The 27506-nt window shown below is 40.9% G+C and overlaps 1 protein-coding gene across 3 annotated transcripts; it reads right to left on the reverse strand.

The window, feature by feature from the left end:
- Positions 1 to 1313: 1313 nt before the first annotated feature.
- Positions 1314 to 27506, reverse strand: parp4 (poly (ADP-ribose) polymerase family, member 4). 3 transcript variants are annotated; one of them, XM_047342611.1, is made up of 36 exons: positions 27380 to 27506; positions 26340 to 26467; positions 25959 to 26184; positions 24027 to 24156; positions 23388 to 23466; positions 23197 to 23301; positions 22116 to 22256; positions 21238 to 21375; positions 20919 to 21086; positions 19882 to 20033; positions 19122 to 19253; positions 18910 to 19008; positions 17936 to 18119; positions 17491 to 17632; positions 16247 to 16389; positions 15967 to 16098; positions 15077 to 15163; positions 14456 to 14620; positions 13650 to 13696; positions 13422 to 13503; positions 12682 to 12819; positions 12404 to 12593; positions 12048 to 12118; positions 11467 to 11654; positions 11156 to 11255; positions 10401 to 10571; positions 10091 to 10171; positions 9314 to 9394; positions 8669 to 8764; positions 7918 to 8127; positions 7757 to 7831; positions 5879 to 6735; positions 3486 to 3558; positions 3299 to 3401; positions 2320 to 2452; positions 1314 to 2171 (listed from the first exon to the last, which is right to left on the reverse strand). In XM_047342611.1, exons 2-36 carry the CDS (start codon positions 26463 to 26465, stop codon positions 1955 to 1957), a joined length of 5262 nt encoding a protein of 1753 aa, XP_047198567.1. In that variant the 5' UTR covers positions 26466 to 26467; positions 27380 to 27506; the 3' UTR covers positions 1314 to 1954. The 3 variants fall into 3 exon arrangements, with proteins under 3 accessions (XP_047198567.1, XP_047198568.1, XP_047198566.1); XM_047342612.1 differs by having other exon boundaries at positions 7793 to 7831; positions 22116 to 22259; XM_047342610.1 differs by having other exon boundaries at positions 22116 to 22259.

Genomic DNA, 27506 nt, shown 5'->3' on the forward strand with positions numbered 1-27506 from the left:
GTAAAGCACTCTGTGTTTTTAAAAGTTGATCAATGAAATACATTTAAATAATATTAGTATTATTATAGCAATAATATCAAGAAGAAATTATATAATTTTAAATTTTGAGATACTGGACCTAGTTTTTTGTTTTTTTTTAACAAAAAAAGTGTTTTATAATGAAAATAAATAGTGACAGTAAATAAGAACCAGACCTTTTATTCTATAAACTAGAGAAATGTGAGTGACTGTCTTTACATAACTGCGGAAATAACAATGATAGAAAATGTTTTTTTTATGCTTTTGGAAAATAAAGCAAACCCTGCTACGTGTTGCACATTGATCCAAATCTGTGCCGTTACCATGTTTGTGTTTCTGTTCCTCAGCTCTTGAAGTACTCGTCCAAAGCACTTGATGTCAGGCACACGTCCCTCATCACCAACACCACCAGCACAATCCGCTTCTTCTTCTCCTCCTCTGCCGCCCCCGTCACCCCCGCCACCCCCTCTTTCTGCAAATTGGTGGTACGATCAACGCCGCAGCACATGATGCCCAATGAAGCACAACATGTGTAAATGTGAATCTAACATTCAGACGCCGATTTAACTCTGTTTTTCATCACGACACAGGCCCTTTCCACTTCAAATCCTTCAAATCCTACATCAAACGACTACTGCCTCATCTACAACCTCATGGATGGTATGTGATTCACTTTATATATATGTATGTATATCAGGAAATAAATCTAAACATTGATGTGGCTCTAATTGGTTCTTCTCTTTGTGTTATCAACAAAAAAGGAAGTGGACTGACTCAGGTCAAAGGCACCAAGGAGATCTGCACTGAAGTTATGTGTCCTTCACTGGCAACAGCTACGTGTAAAATGGCCTGAACACCGACTCATCACCATCGATCTACATCAACAAGTCATCATCTAAAAAAGTGCAGTGTTGTAGCCATGTTAGTCTCTGATTTAGTTCTTATTAACTCACCCATCATTTAAATAAGTTTTCTTCTTCTTTTCAATCATAATCTATATAAATCCAAGTTATTATTATTATTATTGTTGTTAGTATTATTACTGCTACCTCCTCTAATGTCTCTCAGATTAACCTTATTGTGAGAAAGCAGAGTAAAGTTTGGACTGATGAACAACGTATTTTCTAGTGTTTCTATTTTCAAGTTTGTGTTTTTTGGGGTTCAAGATTTGTCGGACTGAAAGCTGCCTGCAGATTTAGTGGTTGTGATTATTGCTGTGTGCAAATATCAGGTCTATTGTTTTTAAATGTCATTGTGATATGTCAAAATTAAGAAAAGACATTTAACGCTGTAAATACTGAGAGTTTACACAACTTTATTTAGCTGAGGAGAGAACTTGGTGAAGTGAGAGAACATCGAATTTTCAGACAGCCTCAAATTTACGTTTTGCAAATCATGGATATTTCAAGCAAATGGAACAGATTGTAGAACTGAAAAGAAAAATTCTGGGATCCGACATTATGTATTTCTGCATATGGAAAACAGACAAATCCAAACTTAAAATCCCACTACAGTAGTATTCATAGCAGCACACAGTGTGTGTGGATACTGATGTGAATGGATGTAAAGTCATTACTGAAGTGAAGGTGAGAAAAAAGTTAGAACAGATAGAAAAGATTGTGATGTTTATATTTTACATTTTCAAAAGCCAAAGCACAGAGAATGCCTTTAGGTTATTTTGCCCATTTTTAGTCTGACTGTCAATAATAATGACAAAAAATAACAAAATCTTATATTGAAAGTAAATTAAGTCATTTTGATGAGCCACACCTTACGGAACTTACTGGAGGAGCACACTAATGCGAGTATAAAGTTTCAGTTTGAGAAAGAAAAGTCTGGGTTTTGTTTTACAGCCCTTTACGATTTCCCACCCGGTAAAACTCCAATATCTGGTGAGTGGAGGAGGTGGGTGTCTCTGTGAAATACACAGAACTCATCAGTAATGAACCAGCTTCCTGACACCGCCCACCGATCCCGGCTGGACAAAACCTTTGAGTGGTGAGAAGGTGGGCAGCCCTTCGTAGCCCAGCAGCTGACGGGTGGACGACTCCCAGCTCCAACCAAACTCCAGCCGGCTGTAGATGCATGGGTACTGTTTGTCAGCCCAGCGGACCCACTCCACTGCCTTCTTCACCTCGTCCCAACGCTGTGGCCTACGGACCCGAAAAAAGAATTAAAATGTTAGCTACAAAAAGGGGCTTCGAGCTTAATAAGTTTAATTAAAAAAAGCAAGCTTGATGTGTTTCAACAAATTTGCAAAAAGTCCTCAATGTCACAGTCTTTGTGTTGTTGTGCACGGACCTGGGCTGAGCAGCGTCACCCAGACAGAAGAGGGTGCGGAGCAGTTTGCCTTCCTCCAGTTTCTCCTCCCTCATCGTCTGCAGAACCAGAAGAGTTGCCACCAGCCTCAGGATATCTGCGTTGGCCCTCACACCTGCAACACACACACACAAATCATACAAGTGGTGCCAATTGAATTCCATTAGCGATGTTGACCCGCCTTGACAACCGAGTCCTCTGTCGTGAGCTGTCAAAACTGGTTTATCTGCATGGCAACAACAGGGGTGAAGGTGGAACATGGTGATCTTATATTTAAAATAAAACATGTTCACTTTTGAAGTGGGAAAACTGTGTTGAAATGGAAACAATTAAGAAGCTATTATAGATAAACTAGATACACCCACTGTGGTTGCATGCAACCGCCAACATGTGCAGTCTACATACATTTATTTTAGATTCAGATGAGGCCACCATGACGTTTGACCTTTGACCAATAAAAATCGAATCAGCTCATCTTTGAGTCCAAGTGACAACTCGTCAAATTTGGAGAACTTTCCTAAAGGCAGACTTGAGACATCATGATCAAGAGGCCACACACGTTTTGTGAGGCCACTGTGAGCTTGACCTTTGACCAAGATTTTCCCTCAAGGCGTTAATGAGATATCGTGTTCACAAGAATGAGACGGACGTACAGACAACCTGACCTGCAGACTGCAGCCACTGGCTGTTGCTGCCATACTTTTTACATTTTCATGAGTTGAATAATTTTCTCACTTGTGTAGAGCAGCGTGAACATCTTCATAAAAGGGGAACAAATTTCAACCTGAACAGTCAAAGTGATGAAGCTGAAACTGAAGTTTAATGCAGTCGTCAGACCAACATGAAATTTATGTAATTTAACTGCTTGCACAACGGACCTGAGTACATTTACAACTTTGTGGTGTAGATGTTTCTATCCACAGCCACATCAGAACTGATTTAAAAACAGGTTTGTTCTCACCCAGAGAGCAGATGCCTTTGTTTTTCAGGAACACGTTGACAAAGGAGTCGACGTCTACATTTACGTATTCACCCAGTTCTGTGGTCAACTCCCAGTAGCCCTCCTGCAACACACAAATACCACAGTTTGGTTTCATATGTATGCCGGCAACATTCGAGCAGAACCGATAAACAATTAAAAATATTACCGAATGTTGCATCTGGAAGATCTTATCCCATCTGAGCATCATTTGATCAGGATCTGTCGACATTCCACTGGAACTACGATCACAGCAGAACACGGAGTGAGCGATGACACTCATCTGACAGTCATCGGACATTAAAAACATCCAGAAACGTAGGCACACGCTCATGTTGACGTTCTCTTTCTCTCTTAAACACAAATAATAATGAGGAACACCTGTGCACCTATAGGCCAGTTCACAGTGGACAGGAGAGATGTCATGTCACAGCAGGTAAAGCACAGGTCTCACTGGGGCAATTAAAGATGTCTCAGTCCAGGCTAAGTGTCCCGTTTAGGGCCGCAACTAACGATTCAATTTGATAATTGATTAATCTGTCGCTTATTTTTTTCGATTCGAAAAGCTACATTTTAACCTTGTTGTACATTGTTGCTTTTCCATGTATTACAGATATTGGTGAATTAATAATGACTCTAATTCCAGTTTCAGATACCTACAATTTAATTCTGACTTGTCATAATCCAAGTTCAAGATGTCTTAAATTCATCTAAATTCAAGATGCCAAAACAAATAGTTTTGAACTAGTCAGTTGTTTATGACTAGTCAAAATTAAATTGTGTTTATCGGAAACTAGAATGAAAGATTTTAGTATATTATAATATTATTCTACTGAATTATAGATTTATGAAATAAAACAGAGATTAATTACAAAAATAGTTTCAATCTCACTATGTAATTACATTTGTTGAAATTTAGAGTTTTGAGTATTTAAAACTGAATCAAAGATATTGTTTTGAATATTTAAAATGATGATATATATTTTCAAACGTTTACTCCTGAGAGGAGATGCCGTCGCAACGTGAGCGACACAAGGCACGGGATTGGCTGGTTTACTGCCCCCACCACAGTGTTCGTATTATAACAGACCCGATTAATCGATGACTACATTAGTTGCCAAATATTTATATAATCGATTATTATCGATTGGTTCGATTAGTTATCGCAGCCCTAGTCCCTGTATGACATGACTGTATGATGGCGAGCCAGCATGTATAATACCAGGACCCTGAAATGGAAGCAGCTAAATGGAATTCATTCATCATCCATTTGATTATTTCCTGCTGAATGTGACATGTCCTCTTCTCGTGCCTTCGACCAGTAGAACGAATGAATGCACAAAGCAAAAGTCGTCGCAAACGGATTTCATAAACATGAATATTAGCTCAGTGTGGTCTCGCCAGGTCCCCAGATAAGAATTCAGCGGGACACCGAGGATGTGGACGTTCAGCTGACACATCTGCAGAAATGATTTGATGCAGTCATGTCAACGTGGACCAGATTTTTCAAGATGTCTCCAGCAACTTGAAAATACAACATCACCAAGAACTGAGGCTACGGTATTATATGGTGTTCCTAATAAAATGCTCAGTGAGTGTATATATAAACACGTACATACAGATCATAACGTCCACCAATGCACTCCGCTTAAATTCAAATCAGGTCTGCCATGTTAAAGTGCGTATAAACTGCTGATTCCAGGGTTTCAACGAGGTCCATTAAAGACTTTTCAAGACCATAATGAATGAAATTTAAAATCAACTTCAAAAGATTTCAGAGTCCCAGAATGACTGACTCTTCCTCACAGTGGATGATAAAGTGGAGAAGTGTAGAATACCTCTGGAAACACTATGTTATCTCTCAAACTACCGTCAGCAGGTATCTTCACCACAGACAAGCTGAATGAACTGAGATCAATTCTGGTGTTTGCATCAGTTACACCATTGGTCTTGTTACAGCGCGAAAGAACTAAAACACATGGAGACATTACAAACTGTGAATGCCACCGAAACATTTATCTTAATAAATATATATACATGTGTGTATATTTAAACGTTTGCCCAAATATTTTAAGCCCTAAAATTCAGATTAGTACATTTTAGATCGTTTTAGACGCTTTGGAAGCCCCGGATTTCCAAACTGAATCTCCGCTGCACATTGGTGGTAGTTACAGGTTTGTTACTGTACAGTGGCTGGAATTATCCCAACCCCTCATGAAACCAAATTCAAATCCACTAGATCCAGATATTCATTTGGATTCGCAGCAAAATGCGAACACTAACGCATGCACAATATCAGTCACCTTATTTTTTTCTCTCCATCGAGACCAATGCATTATTTAAAAAAAAAAAAAAAAATCCTTATTTGTAAATGTTACAGAAAATGTAAAATTTATGATATATTCAAATCATTCCATCGATAAGTCTTCATTTTCTCAACCAGAGCCGTGTCAGTATTCAGATTGGAGGCGTTTTAGGCGACAACTACTTTGTACAGGAGCAATCATAAGCGTTTTCTCTATTGAAGCATATCTATAAAAAAACAATTCTTTCAGGACTCACCTGTAGGAAGCTGACATCCTGTTTCTTCTACGTACAGTAGCTCCAGCTGAATGGGATAATGAACAAAACATCCTTCTTTCAGGTAAACTACGTGGTACAGGTTCCCTCTGGACCAATAACTTCATTGAGGGTTGAGCTTGAAACAGGTTATCCATCCAACCAGAATCGCACTGGATGGCAGGGCGGGCTATGCTGTTATCCTTGGCCTTCCGCTGCATGAAAGATGGCAATCCTTTCTTTTTCGGAGGCAGTTCTGGTTCTTCAGAAGACTCGGCCAATTCAACCCTTACGCCACTCCAGCCGGATGCACCAAGGGGAGGAGAAATGCTGCCGGAGGGCTTGGACATTTTACTCAAAGATATATCACGATACATAGAACTATTGTCCCTGTCAACTTGTCTACACAACCGTCTTCTACCCATCCTTAGAGAACCAACGGGGCTCTGAGTAAAAGAAGTTTGGGAGATCTCATCAGCAATAAAAGGTGGCATCGCAGAGGCTATACTATGGCTTTGGACAAATGGAGATGGTAGAGACCCAGGGATCGGAGAGGCTTGAATTGAGGTTTGGGCAAATGAAGAAAACCCCACAAAAGGTGGAGGTGGAGGCGGAGGCATCGCAGAGGCTATACTATGGCTTTGGACAAATGGAGATGGTAGAGACCCAGAGTTCGGAGAGGCTTGAATTGGGGTTTGGGCAAATGAAGAAAACCTCCCAAAAGATGGAGGAGGAGGAGGAGGAGGAGGAGGAAAAGAGGTAAGAGGAGTATGTTCCACACAATCTTCCCAGAAAGGATCCACCTCCTCTATTGGGGACCTGGACATCATTGCTACACAATCCTCCGAGCTGGAGGAATCCTACAAAAGAAATGAGGAAAACCAAGAAGAAGTCAGAGCCTCGCTTTTGCAATCAAATAAAAACACTAAACTTGAAACCTCTTGCTTTCACACACGACTATATGTTGATTGTAATTCAGACACACCACCATAAAACTAAACGCTCGGTAATCTTTCCTGACGTCACTGACTTCTAAGGAGTTTCTACAATGATGATCTGCCTCTGCTTTTCTGTTATACTGTATTTTCAAATGTGCAGGAAGAACCCATTACTGTATCCACCACCTAAAACCACAAACGTCTGTGTGCACGTTAGTTTGCGTATCTCGTGAACTGTTCATGTTATCCGTTTCACGATCGGCAGGTGTATTTGTAATGGCCCAGGGAAGTGTGGCATCAGATTTTCTGCGATTTAGACACGTTATTCAGTATTAATATCATTTGAATAAACAGGTAAACAGTTGACCATGTCTTTTTCTATGTCCTCGGATAAACTACAGTAGCGGTCTGCGACTGGGTCAAAACACGGTTCAAATTTGCTAATAAATCATTTTGATAATATAATTATTGATTTTACCATATCAGACCGACACAGACATAAATGGGTGTCGTGGGTGCTGATCTCTGTCATGGCAGCAACCTTCATAGAATTAATATTAGAAACATTTTAGCATTTTTAACATAGTAAAAGTAAATTTATCATTTGGTTGCTGCAATGCTTTTTATCGAGTTTCTATTTTGAAATGTTGCAAACTTGGGTCTGAATATTGTGTCAGATGCTTAACAGACCTCTGAAAAAGCCGACTTTTAACACCAGTTAAGTAATTTCTTAAAACTTATATATATATAAGCCACACACATGAAGCATAAAAAAAAAAAATCTGTTTAATTTTATGAAAAACACGGGCTTTAAAATCTTCAGTGCAGAGAATCCAGATAGGATAAAGTTTTCTTCTTTTGTTTGTTATGTCTAAGATGTGCTTTTGTTTTATGTGCCAGAAAAGCAAATGTGCCGCTGAAGTTTATGCATGAAGGGACAAACCATTTGGAAAAACTCAGGACAGATTGAGCTCGTTACCATGCCTCTGTCACCGCCTGTAATGAGATATGAATCGTCCTATAACAGAGAAAAATGCAGAATTAGTAAATCATAAGTAAATCTGCCCTTCCCCTCTGATTAAACTATACACAGTGTGAGGCTACCTCCAAACACATGGAACCCAAAAAACGTGTACGATAGACATCTCCTTCCAGTCCTAAACTACGTGATCCCTCTTCATCATCATCATCATCATCATCATCATCTTCACTATCCTGAGGAATATCCCAGCTGATGTAGGGAAGGAAGTCCACCTCCTCCTCTGCGATCAACTGGGGGATGTCTGTGAAACCCTCCTCCGGTTTCTCAGGGTCCTGAAAACAGGGCCGATGAGTTGGGGTTAGCTGGGTGAAACATGATGTGACAAAACCTTAAGACCCAGAAGTGTGAGCGGGTCGGGGGACAGAGTCCTGCACCGGGTCGGGTACTCGAGGGGAAAAAGCTGTGTAATGGTCAAATAATATGTTTGAGTATTTTTAACATCTACATCTGCTTATACGAAACCAATGAAAGCACCTTTGACCCCTTCACCTCCGCTCAAATGACTCACACACACACACACACAGGTGCTGCCTTACTTTTCTAAGAACACAACACCACCAAAATGGGAAGAGGCCAGAACCAGTTTGATGTGAGTGAGTGTGTATGTAGTATGTGTGTTTCATCTCGTCGGGTCAGGTGACATATGTTAACGGGTCCGGGATGGTCCAGATTTGACTGGAGCTTTACGAGTGCAGGTTGGCAGAAATGGACCCGTGCAGGACTCTGGGTCGGTGGCTTGGATGTTGTCGTCCTAGATAATTATTAGAGCTAAATAATAATATTAATGTGAAAAAGGCTGAAAGTTGCACAAACCCTCTCCTCAATGGCCACAAAGCTGGTGAACTGAGACAGGATGGAGAACTCTTTGCTCAAATCGATGATGAAGGACTTCAACTCCGCTTTCTTCCCCTGGAAAAAGAACAACATGTCGAGCTTAGACTGGACGACACACACACGCATAGACATCAACATCAACACACACACACACACACACACACACACACACACACACACACACACACACACACACACACACACACAAACAAACAAACATATACACACACACACACACATTTTTGAACTTCTACTTTAGTGAGGACACTCATCACCTCCGCCATGTTTTCATCTGTGTTTCATGGTTTGTTATTTGGCAGAAACTACTGGATGGATGACCACGAATCTTGGCCATGTCATATTTTGAGAGAACACTTTCTCAGTTAAAAATGTATGGATCTTGATGAAAGAAGGTTTAGGGGACTGATGTTTATGAAGTGTATGAAATTCTCGAACCCTAAAAACAAGTCTTCATCTTTTAAAAGCCATTTAAGAAAGTGAGGAGAGGCCAAAGTTTCCTCACAAAGATATTAGTACAAGTTCATGCATGCAAGCACACACTCACGCGCCCGACACCCGCACACACACACACACACACACACACACACACACACACACACACACCTCATGTTCAGCCTCGTCTGTATCCAGGCTTCCATCTTCATAATCCTTGATGAGGGCTCTTGCTGTGAGCTTGTGAAGAAACTGAACACAAACGTTAACACACATCATAATCATCCCTCTTCATCTCCATGGTGACAACACTATATCAGTATCTGTACATTGAACTAGTTTGTAGATAGGTTTTTTTCTTCTACCCAAACACGGGGTTGAACCTGTTTTGCGGGACATTTAAAGGAGTTGTGTTGTTTCTGTTGCTGCTGGTTTAGCTCAAGCAGGTCCCGTTGAGACTGTTGAAAGTGAATGTGTGTGGATCATAGACTGTAAATAAAGATGGACGACGCATCTCCACTCCCTCCTGTTGTACAAAAATAATAATATAAGCAAAATATCCCTGATATGCGTTCCATCAACTTTTAACATCATTTGGACCCACAGTCGGTGCAGAGGTGACCGTTGTGTGGAGCCACAGTATCAAGGTCCTGCTAATACACACACTGGACCAATCATGGGTCAGTCTCATCTGTCAATCATGATGTTTCAGGCCCATTTTGTTGCATCAAATAACTAATCAAAAACAACCTTACTGGAAAAAACACTCGTATGAACAGTACTGTGATATGAACGACCTTAAATGACAGAAACCATCTTTGAGAAGAATGTATTTAACGTTTACTTTATCTTTTTAACTTGGTCCATGTTTATGACCTGTGGTTTGCATTAACTTTCTGGGAGCTGTCACACTGTCCATCTTTATAAACAGTGTATGTGTGGACTTACTGTGCCACTCGTCTTCTGCAGCTCACTCGTCGACACCATGGTTTGGAGCTCCTGACCACTGAGGTTCCCGTGGAGGGTGGCCTGTATATAATAATGATCATTTCAGTCGTTTATCAAGGAAACATTTGCTGCTTTATAGGTTTGTTGTATATATAAGAATTTGCAAAACACTACTGTGCATATATTATTCGCCATTTTCCACAATTGGCTAAAGAAACCCAGTGATTTTCATTAGTTTTTATCATTTTATAGACCAAATGAATAAGCTGCGATTCAGTTTGCAGCCTTGTGCTGCTTATACATCACGTACCTGAGTGCAGTGCGGCACAAAGCCGTAAACCAGGGTGTGACAGTCATTGAACAATGCATGGAGCTGTTTGGGCGCTTGCACAGGAGTGGGCGCTGTCGGGTTGAACTGCTGCCACTTCACAGACACTGAACTGCAGCCAGGGGATGCAATACGCTTCACCTGACGTGCCACCTGCCGCCAGAACAGAGGACGTTTCATAGTCTGCAAGACGCACGCTGCTACATTTAATGGCTTGTAACAGTAGAAATGCACTGGGATCACATTTTGAGTCTTGCTGTATGGACTTTTAATATATCCCCTGAAATAAAGCTGCATGTGTGAACTGTGTCTATGTGTGCATAAATGCATTTTCACAGAAAAAGAGAAATAAGGGATCTTGGAAAAACTCGTGTTATCCTCAGTCCACTTGATGACTGTAATGGTGCGTTTAAAGGTCTCTCTAAAAAAAGATTAACAATCGACAGCTGCAGCTGATTCAAAACACTGCTGCTCGAATCCTCACTAACACAATGAAAATGGATCATATGAGTCCAGTTCTTCGACCTTTACTCCTACTCTTCATCTGTCTTATAATTGTCTTCAATATCCTGCAGTTGGTTTAAAAAGCACTGAGCCAAAATATATTCCTTATCTATTGTGAGATGATAAACCATTGTGTGGGACGGGTCGACTCTCTGTCCCCAGAGCTGGAACTAAACATGGAGGAGCAGCGTTCAGGTTTTAAGCTCCACATACTCCTGTGGTCCTCGTCTCACCTTCTCTGACCAGTTGTGTTTGACTTTTGTGTCAAAGAACTCGTAGGCTCCGCCCCCTGCCTGGGCCAGAGCTCTCAGCATATGCTTATTGGCTGTCGGGCTGAAACGACAAAGATGAACATACGCATTAAAAACAAACAAGCACACACACACACACACTCTAGTACTTCGATAAGGACAGTCATTACCTCTGCCAAGGAAGTTATGTTTGCGTTTCACTCTGTCTTTATTTTTCCAATCACCTTTCACAGATGTCTATATATCCACCCCCCCTCCCCACTTGACCTATGACCCCTCGACCCCGCTCAGACCTGATGCCGCAGGTGAAGAGGCGGCTGTGCTGCACGCTGTCTCTGAGCAGCTTCAGGGTGAACTCTGCGTTCTGGATGTGGCCATCTGACAGCAGCAGCAGGTTCCTGATGCCACGGGATGGAGGCAGCAGGCTGAGGGCCCTCAGGGGCCGCCAAAGCTCAGTGCTGCCGCCCACTGGAGAGACGTTCTGATAGTGGGAAGCGGAGAAGAGATATTGGGAGTTTGTTTACCATTTACCAGCTGAAGATGCCGGTGGTGTCTGAAGTCAGTTTCTGGAGTCACCACAATGATTTAAACACAAAGTGTGTGGTCCTGCGTCTCGACTGGATGGTGTGTGTGTCTTAATGACAAAAAATATTAAAAATGTCGGTGGTCTACCATGATTTTAATAATCAGTTTTAGTTTAGTCCGCATCAGGCATTACAAAATAACCAGAGAAAATATCAAAGCATCTCTAATTTAGATCTAATACAAATATATTCCTGCTTCTTGTCAATACTACTCAGTATTCCTTATATTCTTTATAACATTGGCTTCCATGTTGAACTTCTAATAGTGTAATCTGCCAATCCCAGCTCACCTTGATGAAGCTCTCTGCTGTCTGACGGGCCTCAGTGAGCGGCTGCGCTGTCAGAAACGCTTCAGTGTGATCTGACAGACAAAATCACAGTTGGTCAGGAAAATGACGACTGACTTAATTTGTCGTAAGCTACTTTTGCAAAAGTGCAGAGATTATGATTTGAGAGAAACTGAACAGGTTTATTTTTTCCTTTTTTATTTCAGGCAGCCAAGTTCATACCATTCATAATCTATTATATTTGATTTTAGCTTCCTCTTTGACACTGAGACACTTTTACTTCGTCTTATCTTGTCCAACTTGTACTTTTTTATGTTTCATCACAATATAGATAAAAACTACAGATGCAGAAAACTGACCTGTGCCAAATAAAACCACGTTGAGTCTGATGTTGCTGCCGAGGGCTCTGAGGACCTGGAGGGCGATTCTCTGAGCCATGCGGAGAGACTCTCCCTTCATGGACTCAGACGTGTCCAGCAACAGGAAGACTTCATCGGATTCTGACATGGAACTGACATCGAAGTCAGGATAAAAAACCAACATGCACGCCTGGAGGAGAGACGGCGATAGGTTGAGGTTAGATATCAGAATAGTGACAGACAGATAGACAGATAGACGGACAGACAGACAGACAGACCTGACTGTCCTTGTCAGGGTGTTTCTCCACCCACATCCTGGGCAGGTGGACCTCGGACAGAGTGACTGACAACTGGAAACCCTCCGGACCCATCACCTGTCCTGGCAGCAAGCCCACTACTGCCTTACAGTCTGTTCTCTGTGGGATCACACACACACACACACGTGCACGTATGTTTAAATATAGCAGTAGCAAATATATATTACTTATCTTTTACTATTACTTTTAGAAGTTTTATGTTTTATATCACTTGTTCTCTTTGATTTTAAATGTTGAATAATCATATTTTGTTGTTTTGTTTTGTTTTTTCCTTTCATTTCCTTTCTTCATGTTACACTTTGTAACCGTTGTTTTGAAAGGTTCTACATTAATGAAGTTATCATTACTGTTATTTATTAATTTACTGAGCAGATCTTTTGTATTTCAACATGTTAAGTTGCACAATTATTGCTATTATCGCTTTTTTCTGCTGGTAGATTTCTCAATCTTTCATTATTATCATTTCAATCACTTGAATGTGAGGTCGACACTTACAAAATACATTTTATTAAATAATGTTATTATAATAATTGTTTTACTGCAGGCAGACTGTACGACAGGTTCAATATCACAACTTCAAACATTTTCCTCGACAATATGACCTTAATTTCTTTTGAGAAGAAGTAACCCACACATATGTGGGTTCCTGAAAGAGGAAATAACTGACACCCAGTAAACAGAATGTAAAGCATCCGATTTACCTTAACCCTGACTTTGTGAGTGATGCACTCCAAGCTGCTGATTTCATTGGGCATCTCGACTGACATGTCCAGGTAGAACTCTCTGAAAGAAGCAAAACGCACATGGTCATATGTACATTATGAAAGAAAGGCATAAGGAAGGAAACTACAGGACAAAACTTCTATTCAGAAGTTTTACTCCACAAATAACTGTAATGAAATATCCCCAAAAACTTGACATAAACAAACCTTGTATTTGCTGACTCATCAGTCACACACACTTTCTCCACAGTGACCTGTCGAGTGATGGAAAACACACAAAAAACACAGATAAGAACATTGACAGGTGTTTTACTTTTAAGCCCTTTGCATACAAGAAATCCAGAATTGTTCAATTCCCTTACACAATTAAATATAATTCAATATAATACTATATGGTGATAATTAGCATTAACCCAATAGAAATGTGCCAGACAAATGCAGCGCCAGGAAATGACATATCCCCGACAAAACCAAAATATCAAAAGGCATCACTTCACTTCTTGATTAATATAAATGTGAAGTTTTATAAAAGTAGAATCACTTCCCTGTGGTTGTTTGACTCCACCAACCACTGCATTTTCAGTCTACATATAATTTTACATTTCTAAAGGCTCATATGAGGCCACTTTGACCTTTGACCACCCAAATCTAATCAATTCATCTGTGGGTCTAAATAAACATTTGTTCCATATTCGAAAGGATTCTTAAGAGGACTTGACCGTTGTCCTCAAAATTCTAATCAGGTCGTCCCTGATACCATCTCTATCTCATAACAATCAATAATTCATGGACTAAAACAGCAACATTTGGCCAGTTTATTCTTCTGCCTGCAAATAAGTCTAATTTTGTTTGATATCTGCTGCTATCAGTCATTTAACTGCTTTTACAACAAATAAAACAAGGAGAATAAAGAAAAAAGTACAATATTACTCTTCTTGGCTTGTGTTCTCACTGTTTTACTTCCAGAGGGACCTTTAGCTTTTGAGTTTTCATTAGGTCCAGGCTCTCCTTACCTGCGTGGTCTGGTTGAGTGCTGCGCTCTCCTGCCACGGAGCCACACTCCCGGGCAGAGAGAAGAGAATACTCCCGTCCCTGACGATCAGCTCAGACACAAAGGTAACTTTGATGAGGACACTGGCTCCGGGTGGCAGGTTGCCCACACTGATGGTGAACACGTCCTGCAGAGAGTGCAAAACATTTACATCAGAACCAGCGTGAAAAGATTTAGAGCTGATGATATGTGACGAGGACGGATAATAAAGATGGACGACATGACAGCTCCCCTAGAAAGAGGCCAAAACATCTGCATGGCCCCCTCGTGGCTGGCTTTGGTATAGGTCATAAACCCTGCCTCCTCCATGTTAGCAGATGGACCAAACTAAGAAGTCAAAGTTAAATATTGTTTTAATGTTTCTATTAAGTTTGTTTTTAATTAGTCATTTGATGCTAATGGGTGAAACGTTGACATCTGAGACTGACTCGCGATTGGTCAAACACGTGTATCGCTAGATACCGGAGCTCCGAAACAAGATGGCTGGATCTGTATGCAGGATATTTAGGCTTTATTTTTATACAGTTGGACGAAGTAAAATCGTGTCATCCATCGTTATTTACAGTCTATGGGGTGGACATACGGGTGCGTCCTGATCCATGAGATATGCTCCATGGCCTTTCTCAATAGCCTGTTTGTACTCCTTACGAGCCGTCTCTTTCTCCTTCACCTGAGAAACAGAAACAAAAACAATATTAAATTGGTGTGGATAATAATCCTTGATCCTTTGTGTTCTGGTGGGTGAGGGTGAGGCTTGCTGCAGGGCATAATATGATGACTACTTAAGAAATGAGTGCAACCACTGAGCAGTCGACCAGAAAAGTCACCTGTCATCACATCAGGTTCAATATGTATAAAAGCAAAGCAGAGGAGAGCGAGAAATTTGAAGAAATTCCCCAAAGACAGACTTGAGATATCATGTTCAAGAGGCCCAAAACATTTTTTTTATTTTTTATCTTGACCTTTGACCAGTGAACCTTTAAGTTAAATTTGAAGATATTCCCTCTAGGGGGTTTCTGAGATATCGCATTCACATGGTAAAAATTTCACTTGTGAGGTCACAGCACCGTCGATTTTTGACCTTTGACCAATAAAATCGAATCAGTTCATTTGTGAGTCCAAGTAAACGTTTGAACCAAATTTGAAGAAAGTCCCTCAAGGAATTCTTGACATATCGTGTTCACAATAATGAGATGGACAAACAAAATGATAACAAAATGCCTCTGGCCACTAGGTGTCACCGATACGGAGGCATGAAAATGAGCTAATGCGTCCCTTTTATACTGAACAGCTGATGTGATAAAATTTATGCAAACTCCCAAAGCCAACTTTTCTATCTGGTTTTCATGCGAACGTGAAACAATGAAATCAACAGTAAAATGTAAAATAGTCAATTATATCATGAAATAAAATTATAAAGAAACAAAGTTACAAGTCCTGAGGTTTATAAAACAGTCAGTAAATACACGTTACCTTTCCCACGACGTGTTTCCCATTTATAAAAGCTTCAAATCCACACACAGCTGCAGAATCATCCAATGGGAAAACATACTTGGCCTCGATTGACCCGGAGCTGTTGTTGGTGTATTCTTGGAAAATGATGACCTACAAGAGGAAAGAGGAGAATTTGAGATGTGAGGCCATAAACTCAGCAGGCAGCAAAACGGGTTAACCACGACTCTGATGCATTTTAGGAGGTTGAATCAAATCATCCGATCATTCTAAGAAACAAAGTATAATTGTTATTTTTCACCTGAGAGAGCAGATCCACCAGTTTGCACTTCACGTGGACAGCCTGCAGGGGGAGCTGCTGACCAGAGCTGTCCAACAGTCCGGCCTTCACTTCGTCCAGAGGGTTTTTAATGTCCTCTACTGCAACGTCCTCTGAACTGAGCACTGCTCTCACACACACACACACACACACACACACACACACACACACACACACACACACACACACACACACACACACACACACACACACACACACACACACACACACACAAAACTGTCAAAGTTCTATTATTAGAATTAAAACCCTGCAGTTGTACGGGCCCACCAGTCAGTGACTTTTTTTTTCAGATTCATGAGGTCATCGTGACCTTTGACCAATGAAATCTAATCCTGGTTTAGATAAGTCCGTTGTCATATTTTTGTATTTTGACAGAAAAGCCTGGTTTAAATACTTTCTTTTTATGTTATCTTTCTTATTATTTCTTTCTTGTTTTGTTCTGTGTTGTTGTATTCTTATGTATTTTGTCAGGTACTTTGTAACCTTCTTTATATGGGTGCTATAGAGAAAAGGTTTGTTATAATTAATTAATCTATCTTTGCGGCAACAGGTCAAAATTGGAGGAAATTCCCTCAAGGCAGACTTGGGACATCATGTTCAAAAGGGGAAAAACTCTGTTTGGTGACGTTTCACCTTTAACTGCACAACTGAAATCAGTTAATCCGTGATTCCAAGTGAACATTTGCGGCAAATTTGAAGTAAGTCACTGAAGGCCTTCCGGATATATGGGGTTTAGCCGAATGGACAACCAGAAACCATGTCATTGAGAGTACAGGGTATTGTAACGTGTGTACACTGCTAGCAGGACCCTAAACGACCTTCATCATCTGTACAAGGTTGAGATTGTAAAGACGGTCCGAACACTCCTAGATGATTCTAGCCACCCACTGTTTAGTGAGTTTCTGTTGTCACCGTTTGGCTGTAGATAGAATCCACAAAGATGCTGGACTAGATGTATTTATCTCTGCTGCCATCTGCCTTATAAATGACTCATTGTGATTTATTTGTATTGTCGATCTACTTATTGTTATTTATGTGCATTGACCTCACGTGATTACTGCTGGTTGTACAACTAACTGCTCCTCTGGGATAAAAAAGATACTTTTATCCTTGATAATGTGTGTTGTTTCTATAAAAAGACAAATTGCAATGAATAAACTGCCATCCCTGTACTCCGATATACTTCCCAGGTGTTTTGGTCTCACCTTGGAGAGACGGAGGCGGACACGGCTCAGCCGAAGTGTCGACAGCTGGACTGAACTCCCTCAGCTCTTCTCCCTCGATGCTGAACTGAACCACGTACTTCAGTTTCACCTGATCAGGACTGTACACCACGTACTCGTCATCCTGGAGCACAGTCGGGATTATGATATATAAATATATATTGTTATTTCACACGAGACATCTTCCACTTACATAACACAACTTTGTGTTCACAAACCAAACAACCAAAGGTAATAATCATAATTAAATGATTATTAGTTTAACAATTAGTTACAAACTGATGTAGGAAAAACTAATTGAGGGCAGTTAATTTAGAGGTCTCACACACACACACACACACACACACACACACACACACACACACACACACACACACACACACACACACACACACACACACACACACACACACACACACACACACACCTCAAACTCAGAGTGAGTGTTAGGGGTGCAGCGGACTCCGTGCACACTGTGGTGACCCTCGGGGGCTTTGGTCAGTGTGACGTCTCTCTTGTGCACGTCCCTGCAACTTCCCAGCGCCACATCACACACCAACAGCAGCCGAGCCCCGTCTGACACACTGGGCCTGGAGTATTTCAAAGTGGAGCTGTGGACCGAGAACAGAAGACTGAGGAACACAGGTTTACTTCGTTTATGACCTTTACTGCAGCCAGCCACCAGCAGAGGTGTGCATCCTGCATGCTTTTCTTAAGGTTGTTGTGAGAAAAATCTCCATAATACATTGAAACGATATTAAACTAAGATATAACATCATTTTTAAATCTGTATTAATGGAGAAATTGCTACATTTCTGGGTCTCTCTCCCAGCTTGCCGGTGATTTGCAAGGCATTCTGGGAAATTCTCGTACCCCTCGGTTTGAAGTGTGGGACTCAAAAATCTCTGTTTCTAGGGCTGTACAGCACTAACACTTGGCCCTACCCATCCCTCCCTACCCATCCCTCCCTACCCATCCCTCCCTACCCATCCCTCCCTACCCATCCCTCCCTACCCATCCCTCCCTACCATCACTCCCTACAGGTATTGGGACAGCCTACCCCTACAAGGGAATGCGCAAAACAGAGGGCAAGGGAAAAGGGGTGAAATGGGATTGGGCCTCAATGTCCGTCTGTCCGAGTCTTGAAGCAGCGCTGGTTATAATTATTCAGCGGCAGGACATCGCTTAAACAATGAACGGAAAACATGAATCGATTATGTTCTCTCTCTGCATCGATGCAGAGTCGTCTACGTCTGCACCGTGATGCATCTAAGAATCGAGAGAATTTCCACACCTCTAGCCACCAGGGGGCGAACCAGATCATTTGGCTCCACTTCTTTATGGCATCTTTATGAACACATCTTTGGAATAAACCACGTCAGTTTCAGATTCTCTACTAACCTGACGGCGTCACTGAAGTAGATTCCACTGCCCAGATTACCGACGTCTGTTCTCTCTATCCCATGATGCTCCACTCCAGCATGAGGCAACAGCAGACCACTAAAAAAACAAGAGGGAAAATGTTGAGCTACAAAATAAAAGTAAAATTTATCACATACAGTATATAGATGTCTATATATATCTATATATAGATATATATGTGTGAATCTTACCGAGACAGGATTCCTACAAAGTTGCTGGGGCTGGATGAGTGAAGAAGCATCTGAACGTTCCCAAGCTCGTTCTTAAATGTCTGAAGCTCCACCCCTCGGCCGACTCGCAGAATCTGCTGAATCTGCAGTTTGCTGAAAAGCACGAGTGGAAACATGGACAGTGAGACGCTCCACACATTAACCGATAAAAAACTGCAAGGATGGACCTGACTGATAATGTGAGGTCTGACTGTCTGCGTGAACAGTAACAACTTTATGGCAAAGAGCGCTGCAGCTCTACAAGAAATCAAAGCAGCAGAACATTGAATGAGAGATCTCTTATGTTATTATGAGCTTTGGTATTATCTTTTCGTCACAATTGTTCATATTGCATTTCAATTCAACAAATCATATTCAATACTTGCATTTGCAACAGCTGGAGTGTTGCAAAAGTTCATTAATAAATAAAAAGCAAAGTAACCGTTGTCTTCCGTTTTTTGCTGGTACTTCAAAAAATGATCTGAACTGTGAGTTTTTTTATCAGTTGCACTAATAATAAATTAGCACCATTCTATAGAGAGTAAGGACATAACATGGGCCTTACTGTGTATAGATCAAGAAAATAATTTATGATCATATTGTATGATATGAAATACCATTTTTTAAATTAAAAAAATGTAAGCACTGCCCTTATTGGGGGTATATACAGTGGACGGACTGGGTGCTTTTCTTTCTTCATCTGCAGTAGGTTTTGTGAACAGATGTGTGTGTTGTACGTTACCTGCCCCGCAGCATAGATGTCACGGCCTGAAAGTCAGAGCTGCCGGGGGGAACGGTCTCAATGCTGCACCTCAGAGCGCGGTACTTCCCCAGACTGGAGGGGGCGGGGCCTCTCAGAGACATCTCACTCACGTTCAGGACGTCTCGAATTAACTGGACAAAAAAAAGAAACAATTGTGTTCACTTCAGTCTGGATGTGCACGAGAGGTGAGCCGAGTTCATGGACGTGAGAAAATGATGTATATTTTTGGGTCCAAATTGTTTAATATTACATCAGTTTGACAGAAAAATTTCAACTTTGTTTGTGGTTTTTATGGTATAAAAACACATCATTTTCCATATGGGACTTTATATTTTTTGAGTTTTCTTGGGTTCAATATGTTGATATAATATGTCTTAAGTATTAAAGTATTAAATTATTGAATTAACCATACAATGCATGTAATGAACATATTACATATATATCAGACACATCAAGTGTGTTTTACTAAGAGGAAATAATACAGTTTGGCCCACCGATGCATGTAAAACGGACACTTTCTTGTTTTTTTCCTTCGTGTTCCACAAGCCAAATATTTAACACTGCACGTTTCTTCTTGAGTTCCTTTGTGCAGTGCATTGTGGGAAAATACTGGCCGAAAATACTGTCTTTGGTGTATGAACGCAGCCAAAGATTAAAAACCTCCTTTTAGACAAAACTGCTATATGCATCACATGTTGTATGTAAAGATTGCCCCCTGGTGGCTGTGTGCAGTATAGATCATGAACTCCACTGCCTCCATGCTCGTGGATGGGACATGGACCAAATAAAAAAATGGAAGCACATGTCAACAACCTTTTCTGGAAGATAGTTTCAGATTTTCTCATTTTAGTTCTTATGTTCATGATTATGATAAGTTTGGTTATTTGATGCTATAAAAACGTTAAATCGTCATGATTGGTCGATCGTGTATTTCCATGAGACCTCGATACCGCGTGTCCATGTGTCTGTCTTTGTGACTGTCCATGAGTTGTGCATGTGTGTTTGTTCTATGTTACCTGACAGAGGTCCAGTTTCTGAGAGAGGACCTTGGTGTCCTGCAGTAGAAGTGACTCCCTGTGTGGCAGCAGAGTGTTAAACTCTTGCATGAGAATCACCATCTCAGCAAGATTTCTCTCCTTCAGCTTCCTCTGGGCCTGAAGCAACAAGCCCTCCGCCCTGCTCACCTACACACACGCACACGCACACACACACACACACACACACACACACACACACACTGATTACAAGTGTATTTCTAAAGTCTTTTCTGTAAACAAAAGGCTGAATTTCAGGAGTCCGACACCTGATTGGAATTTGACATGGAGAACACCTTACGTCATTGAGGCTGAGCTTGTCGATTGGAACGGTGAGGAGGAGGCTGAGTTGACCGAGGGCTTCAGTCCACAGCAGCTCCACAAAGACGCCCACCTCCCGCGATACACACCCTGTGTTCAGTTTCTCCTCCAGCAGCAGCTGTCAGTCAAACAAGGCACGTCTAAATCAAATGATCGGCTCATTGCATCACAGACCCTGCTCAGACCTGGTGTCAACATCCGTCCGGAGAGATGCGATCACAAGTGGTACCTGCTCCAGTTGAATTTATTGAATGCATTAATGTATTTGATAGAGACAGTGCCTATTAATCAACAGACAAAATACTGTAAATGAGCCAGTTAGTATGAGCTAATATTCATCTGCTGCGCCTAACAAGTTTTTATAAGGGAACATGAAAAGTAATATCTTTAATAATTAAAGATATCTATCGATAATAAATTTGGTTTAAACGCATACTATCCAATCTAACTGTACAACGAGGCCATGATGCAAAAAGCAAGAAAAAACATGATTATAGGACAATATACAAATTCAAACAGTACAATGCAACACTCAGATTCAAAACAAAGCCACAGATTCACATCGCTAAATAACAATGATCATAATGAATCAAAAGTATTTTCACTCCTCTCAGTGACCATACTTATATTTCTTTGTGGCCACGATATGAACATCTTCCCAGGGTCCTGATTGCACTTCCATTATGTGTTGTCTCCTGCTGCTGTACTTGTCTGCTTGGTTGTGAGGTGTGTGTGACCGTTTCCATCAAACCAGGGAGCAGCAGCCCTTCTCATGATTGCTTTATTGTTCTTGCTTTGGATAAGACTCTCAGCTAACTATGTAAATCTGTTGCAAACTGTGCAGTGAGTGTGCTGAACCTGCTGCAGTGGGAAGGACGCCAGGCCCAGGGACTGTGGAGGGATGCTGCGTCTCGGCTGCAGACCAGCAGCCTGCGAGGTCTCTCTCAGCGCCCGGTACACGTCTACAGCGTCCTCAGATGTGGCCAGAAACACCAGCTCCTTCTGTCAGCACAAAGACAGGCTTGTGGTTTTATGCTTCTCCAACATGCAACTTGTTCTTCTACTTAAGTAGAAACATGAGTCGCACATTTGAATTACTTGTCCCTGAAGATTTTCTAAACTGATAAAGGGGACATTCTGGGAAAAATTGAATTTTTGTAACTTTAGGATTTTACCAATAAATACTGCACTCCTCAACTAACCAGTGTTGTTTCAATCTATTTCAGTTCATCTTTAAGTCCAAGTGAAAACTGGTCATCATTTGAAGAAATTCCCTAAAGGCATATTTGAGATATCATCTTTAAGGGGCCAAAAACCTGTTTTGTGAGGCCACTGTGACCTTGAACTTTGACCACCAAATTCGAATCAGTTCATCCCTGAATCTAAGTGAACATTTGTGCCAAATTTGAAGTTTGAAGTTCTTGAGATGTTGTGTTTACAATATAGGGAAGGATTGACTGACGGACAACCTGAAGACATGATGCATCTGGCGCTGGGGCATAAAAATAACCTGACATAGCACCATGTGACAGACAGCATGATTTAAACACAAAGAAAACATATTATAAAAACTTCACAAAGATATATCAATATTAAGTCTTCGATATTGTTGTTTGATGTGTGTTATGCAACAGACGACCGAACGACCAACTAACAGAAGCACAGAATCATGAGAGAAATTGAAAGTATAAAATTCAAACCAATGACTTAATATGTCAAAGGAAACAATTATTAAAACAAGCTTAAAACACATTTACATAAAGATGAAGCTCAGACAAGCAGTTAAACTGATCAACGGTGATATAACAGATGTGTGCAGAGGTGACTGTAATGACTCTGTTTTCTATATTAAGCTCCCATTCATTACATTGCTAAATTGCTTACTAGGGACATCTGTGACCTAACATGCAGAACAAGTGACATACAGGAGACTTCATACCTTTGCTTCTACATCACTCTTCCAGCACCGGACCACACAGTACTGTCGTCCTTTCTCTCCTTTAAAACTCTGCAGCTCCAGCACACACCGAGTGTTGCTGTTTATCTAGAGAAGAACATATATTTTGTTAGTAAAAGTAATTATGGCGACATGATAGCAGCAGTGGTGGTTATCTTAAAAAGCAGCTTTACCTTTTCAAAGATTGAATATTTTGCCACTTGAAAATCGTTCGGGTACGATGGAAGATCCGAATCAGTTTCGGTGTAAATTCTGTGAAATTGAATATTGACAAAAGTGCAAAGGTCAGTTACTTGGGAAAACTGTTTTCTGCTGAAATGTGTGAGCAGTGGATATTCTTCAAATGTATCTTTAAATGGATGACAGTGAAATTTAACACTTTTAAATACATAAAATTAACAATTTTTGTCTGGAATTTCTTGGTATAGGTTTGAAACACTAGGTGGCGTTATGAGCCATGTTCCACCCATGAAATGCCAAATTTATACAAAAATGTAGGAAGAAATGTGATATTTAACACCATTATTGTGTTGAAACACAGTAATGGTGTTTAAATAGACTTTTCAGTGAGCAGTGTCTCTATAAATCAAAAGAAATCAAATAATAAGATAACATATTATATATAACATTTACATATAAATATCACAGCAGATCAACACTGGGGGGAAACTTAAAAACTGAAAGTATCTAAGAAATGTTTTTTAGAGGATAAGAGGGAGGAGTTATCGTCTGTAAAATGAATTTGTATGTTTTTATTGTGTGCCATTGTGTCCGTCATCTCTGATTTAAGTGATCATGATCGTTTATCACACCTGAACTTGTCCAGGACTTTTCCGCTCCTCTCTGGAGTCTCTGCGCACGGAGTCAGCCCGACAGAGTCCACAGGCTTCGCTTGACCTTTAGGAAGCTCGACAACCGCTGTGATCACTGCTGCTCTGGACACTGGGATGAACAGTATGAAGCACAACAGACACAGTTACTCATTTAACCTCAAATACTCTGCAGGAGCTGCATTTGAACCTGAAAACACACACTATGTGAATGATGTGGCGGATTTGCGAATAACGCACTTCACAATAGGCTTATCACACAACACTGCTGCAGGTTTGAATAAGCACTCAGGTAAATCTGCATGTGGAGGAATAACAATGCTGCACACACCTGATAAGCAAACACAACCTTTATCTGACCTGACGTTGTGAAACCTGCTGACTGAGTGTTTACACTGCATCAGTGAGGAAACAGTAGTAGGAGGGGGAAACTATTGAGCCAGATTTAATAAGTAAAGACAGTCATGACCCGTTTCTGTCCAATGTGCAAATAAAGGCATCGTCTGACTGTGTGATCATGAGTCACTGTGCTGGAATCACCTGAAGAGCTGGTTTGGATCTGGTTTGTGTAACTGGTTGAGACAGTACAACGTGTACACAGGGAAGGGTTTTACATCCCTCCACCCACGATTGCATAAACAGATACTGCAGAGTCTGTACATTTTAAAACAAGTGTGACATATAAGCAGATACAGCATATATTGTGTATTTAGTATTAGGAGCAGTGGTGTGATGTAACAAAGTACATTTACTTTGTTACTGTACTTAAGTACAGTTTTCATGGATCTGTACTTTACTTTTCCCTTTTATTCCACTACATATATCAGCAGATATATGTACTTTCTACTCCACTACATTTTTACAATGCATTGTATTATTTCTTGCAGCAACAGCATCAGCGGTGAAGGAATTACTTCAAATTGATTTGTTAAGAGGCTACGACCAAGACCCAGCCATAATGATGTAGTTGATTGTTGCATTAGGGAATACACTACACTCAGGATCTTAAAAAGCAAGTACTTACTTTTGCTCAAGTAGAAAAGTTGACATGGTACTTTTTCCTTTTACTTGAGTACATTTCTGTCAATTTGTTTGTACTTTTACTTAAGTCAAATGTTGGAGTACTCCCTCCACTATTGATTGATTAGGCTTAGGTTGCTTCACCCTGCAATTTCAGCACATGAGCCTTGTCCATGAAATGAGTCTGAAAACACTGAGCACTTTTGTGTCTGCTCATGTTCAAGACATCATTAGTCAAATATGCATTATGGAAGATAATCAGCTCCGGAGGCTACTTAAAGGCTAATTAGCATTGAATAGCATCTTGGTACAACCACTGTTATATTTAGGAACCAACACAGAGATGTGATGTCATTTCTTTGGGGTTTTACTAATTTACTTTACTGTGGAGCTTAATCCAAAAATGGCTGGCTATTCATCAGCACCTGTCCGTGTGTTTTTGCTTAAATTGTAATGTAATGTGAATATATATATATATAATGTTGCCTTTTGGTTTGTTTACACACTTGACGTCACAACGCCGTGAACTGTGGGTAATCCCCTTTGGCAAAGTCTGCAGAAATGTCCACTTAACTAAAGTCTGCGAGAGGCCTCAAACAGTTTATGATATCACAGAATTAAAACCAGACGAATTCCATCAGTTTGATAAGAATTACCAAAAATGTCAGAAACCATCTTTAATAAATGTATTTTTTTTAAGTTTGTTCCATGTCCTATCTGCTAACATGGAGGAGGGGGGCCTATATTCAGGTGGTACATGAGATGTTTTGGCTTCCTTTTTGGGAGCACGTGTTGTCGTTCATCTTTAGTCGATGGTTTCAAGTGTATATATTGTGTTTGTAATTTGTGAATACCAACATTTATAAAGGGAAACATTTACAACTTAGAAAATACCGGGATGTGAGAATGGAGCAGGCCTCGGTGAGGAGAGAGGAAGAGGAGGCGAGAAGGCAGCAGGAGGAGAGGCATCCAGTTTGAATTCCTCCACAGGCAGAAGAGCTCCTCTGTGCAGACATCTGTACACGTAATCCACCCCGACCACGGGCGTCTGGTGCTTCTGGATGCTCCGCAGCCTGTTGGAGCTCAGGTTGGACACGTCACTGGTCACTATCAGAGTGCACTGTGGGAAACACCAGAGGAAGTTGTGCTTTTTGTCAACAAACATTTCCGTGAGCATGCTTGGTGGATATAAGCTGGATCTACAATTGGAAAATAATAATATTACATTTTTAGTAAACTACAGTCCAGTCTCGTGTAATGATCTCATCCACCGACCTGTTTATTGACCACAAAGGAAACGTTGCCTCCGTTCTCTGTCACTGCCGACTTCAGTTTCTTCTTCTCTTTGTAGGACAAATTCTTCATGTCCAAGAGCACAGAGGAGTTCTCGAACACAGCCATGTCTGCAAAGATAGAACACACATGAAGTAATCAGTCATCAGAACGTACTGCTCTGTTTGGGAATAGCAGGGTGGTCTTTAATCACCGTCGCCAAGGAGGATATGTTGTCGTCTGCATGAGTTTGTCTGTTAGCAAGATTACGCAAAAAACGACAGGACAGATTATCACGACACTTGGTACAAGGATGTGTGATGTGTCAGGGACAAACTCATTTTTGACTTGAAGGGGGTCAGTAGGTACCCTCAAAGTATGAAAACAGTCACTCCGGACTTTTTCACTCAGTCCATGTCGCATTTCGTACTTCCTCTCCGTATGATGTCATCATGTAATCCCACTCTTCTCTCAGCCCCACCCAGCCGGTACCAGTCCAGCCTCAGAACCCAATCAGAGGAGGGGCTCATAAATAATTAAAGAGGCAGGCAACAGCCTGTTCTGTCACAGCTCCAGAGAGAGGCAGAAGAGTGGACATGGAAATACACATTGCAGCGGTTTTTTCGACTTTAAACCACTGATACATCATCTTAGAGGTACCAGTACCTCAAATTAAGTCCCAGAAAGGTGTCAAATATGGGCCCTTTAAACTTATCTTAACTACTGACCCTGAATCAGCTTTTGTCCCTAACTGATATAGTTTATATATATCAATTAGTCACTGACGCACACGCACACGCACACACACACACACACACACACACACACACACACACACGCGGAAGTGAAACTGCGCAAAGGCTTCCACAACAGTGACATCAAGACAAAAAGACAGTCTATGGTGTTTTTGATGCACTGCAGTTAACTAAAAAGACAAATAAAGACAGAAACATCAGAAAAATCTCTGCATCAATAGAAAGTCAAAGTGAAGCAGCGTCATCCAACGTCTGCTTATAAATAAAGACACTGAGGTTTATTCTCACTGTAAATGTGCAGCAGCTCCTCTGACTCCTCTTGTCTTCTCAGCTTGTTGTCAGAAAGTTGAGGACATGAAACACAGGAAATAAAGATCCGTCACTTCTGTAAGGGTTAGTTCTGTGCGTGTGCGAG

Source organism: Hippoglossus stenolepis, chromosome 13 (assembly GCF_022539355.2).
Source record: "Hippoglossus stenolepis isolate QCI-W04-F060 chromosome 13, HSTE1.2, whole genome shotgun sequence".
In the NCBI taxonomy this organism is placed as follows: Eukaryota; Metazoa; Chordata; class Actinopteri; order Pleuronectiformes; family Pleuronectidae; genus Hippoglossus; species Hippoglossus stenolepis.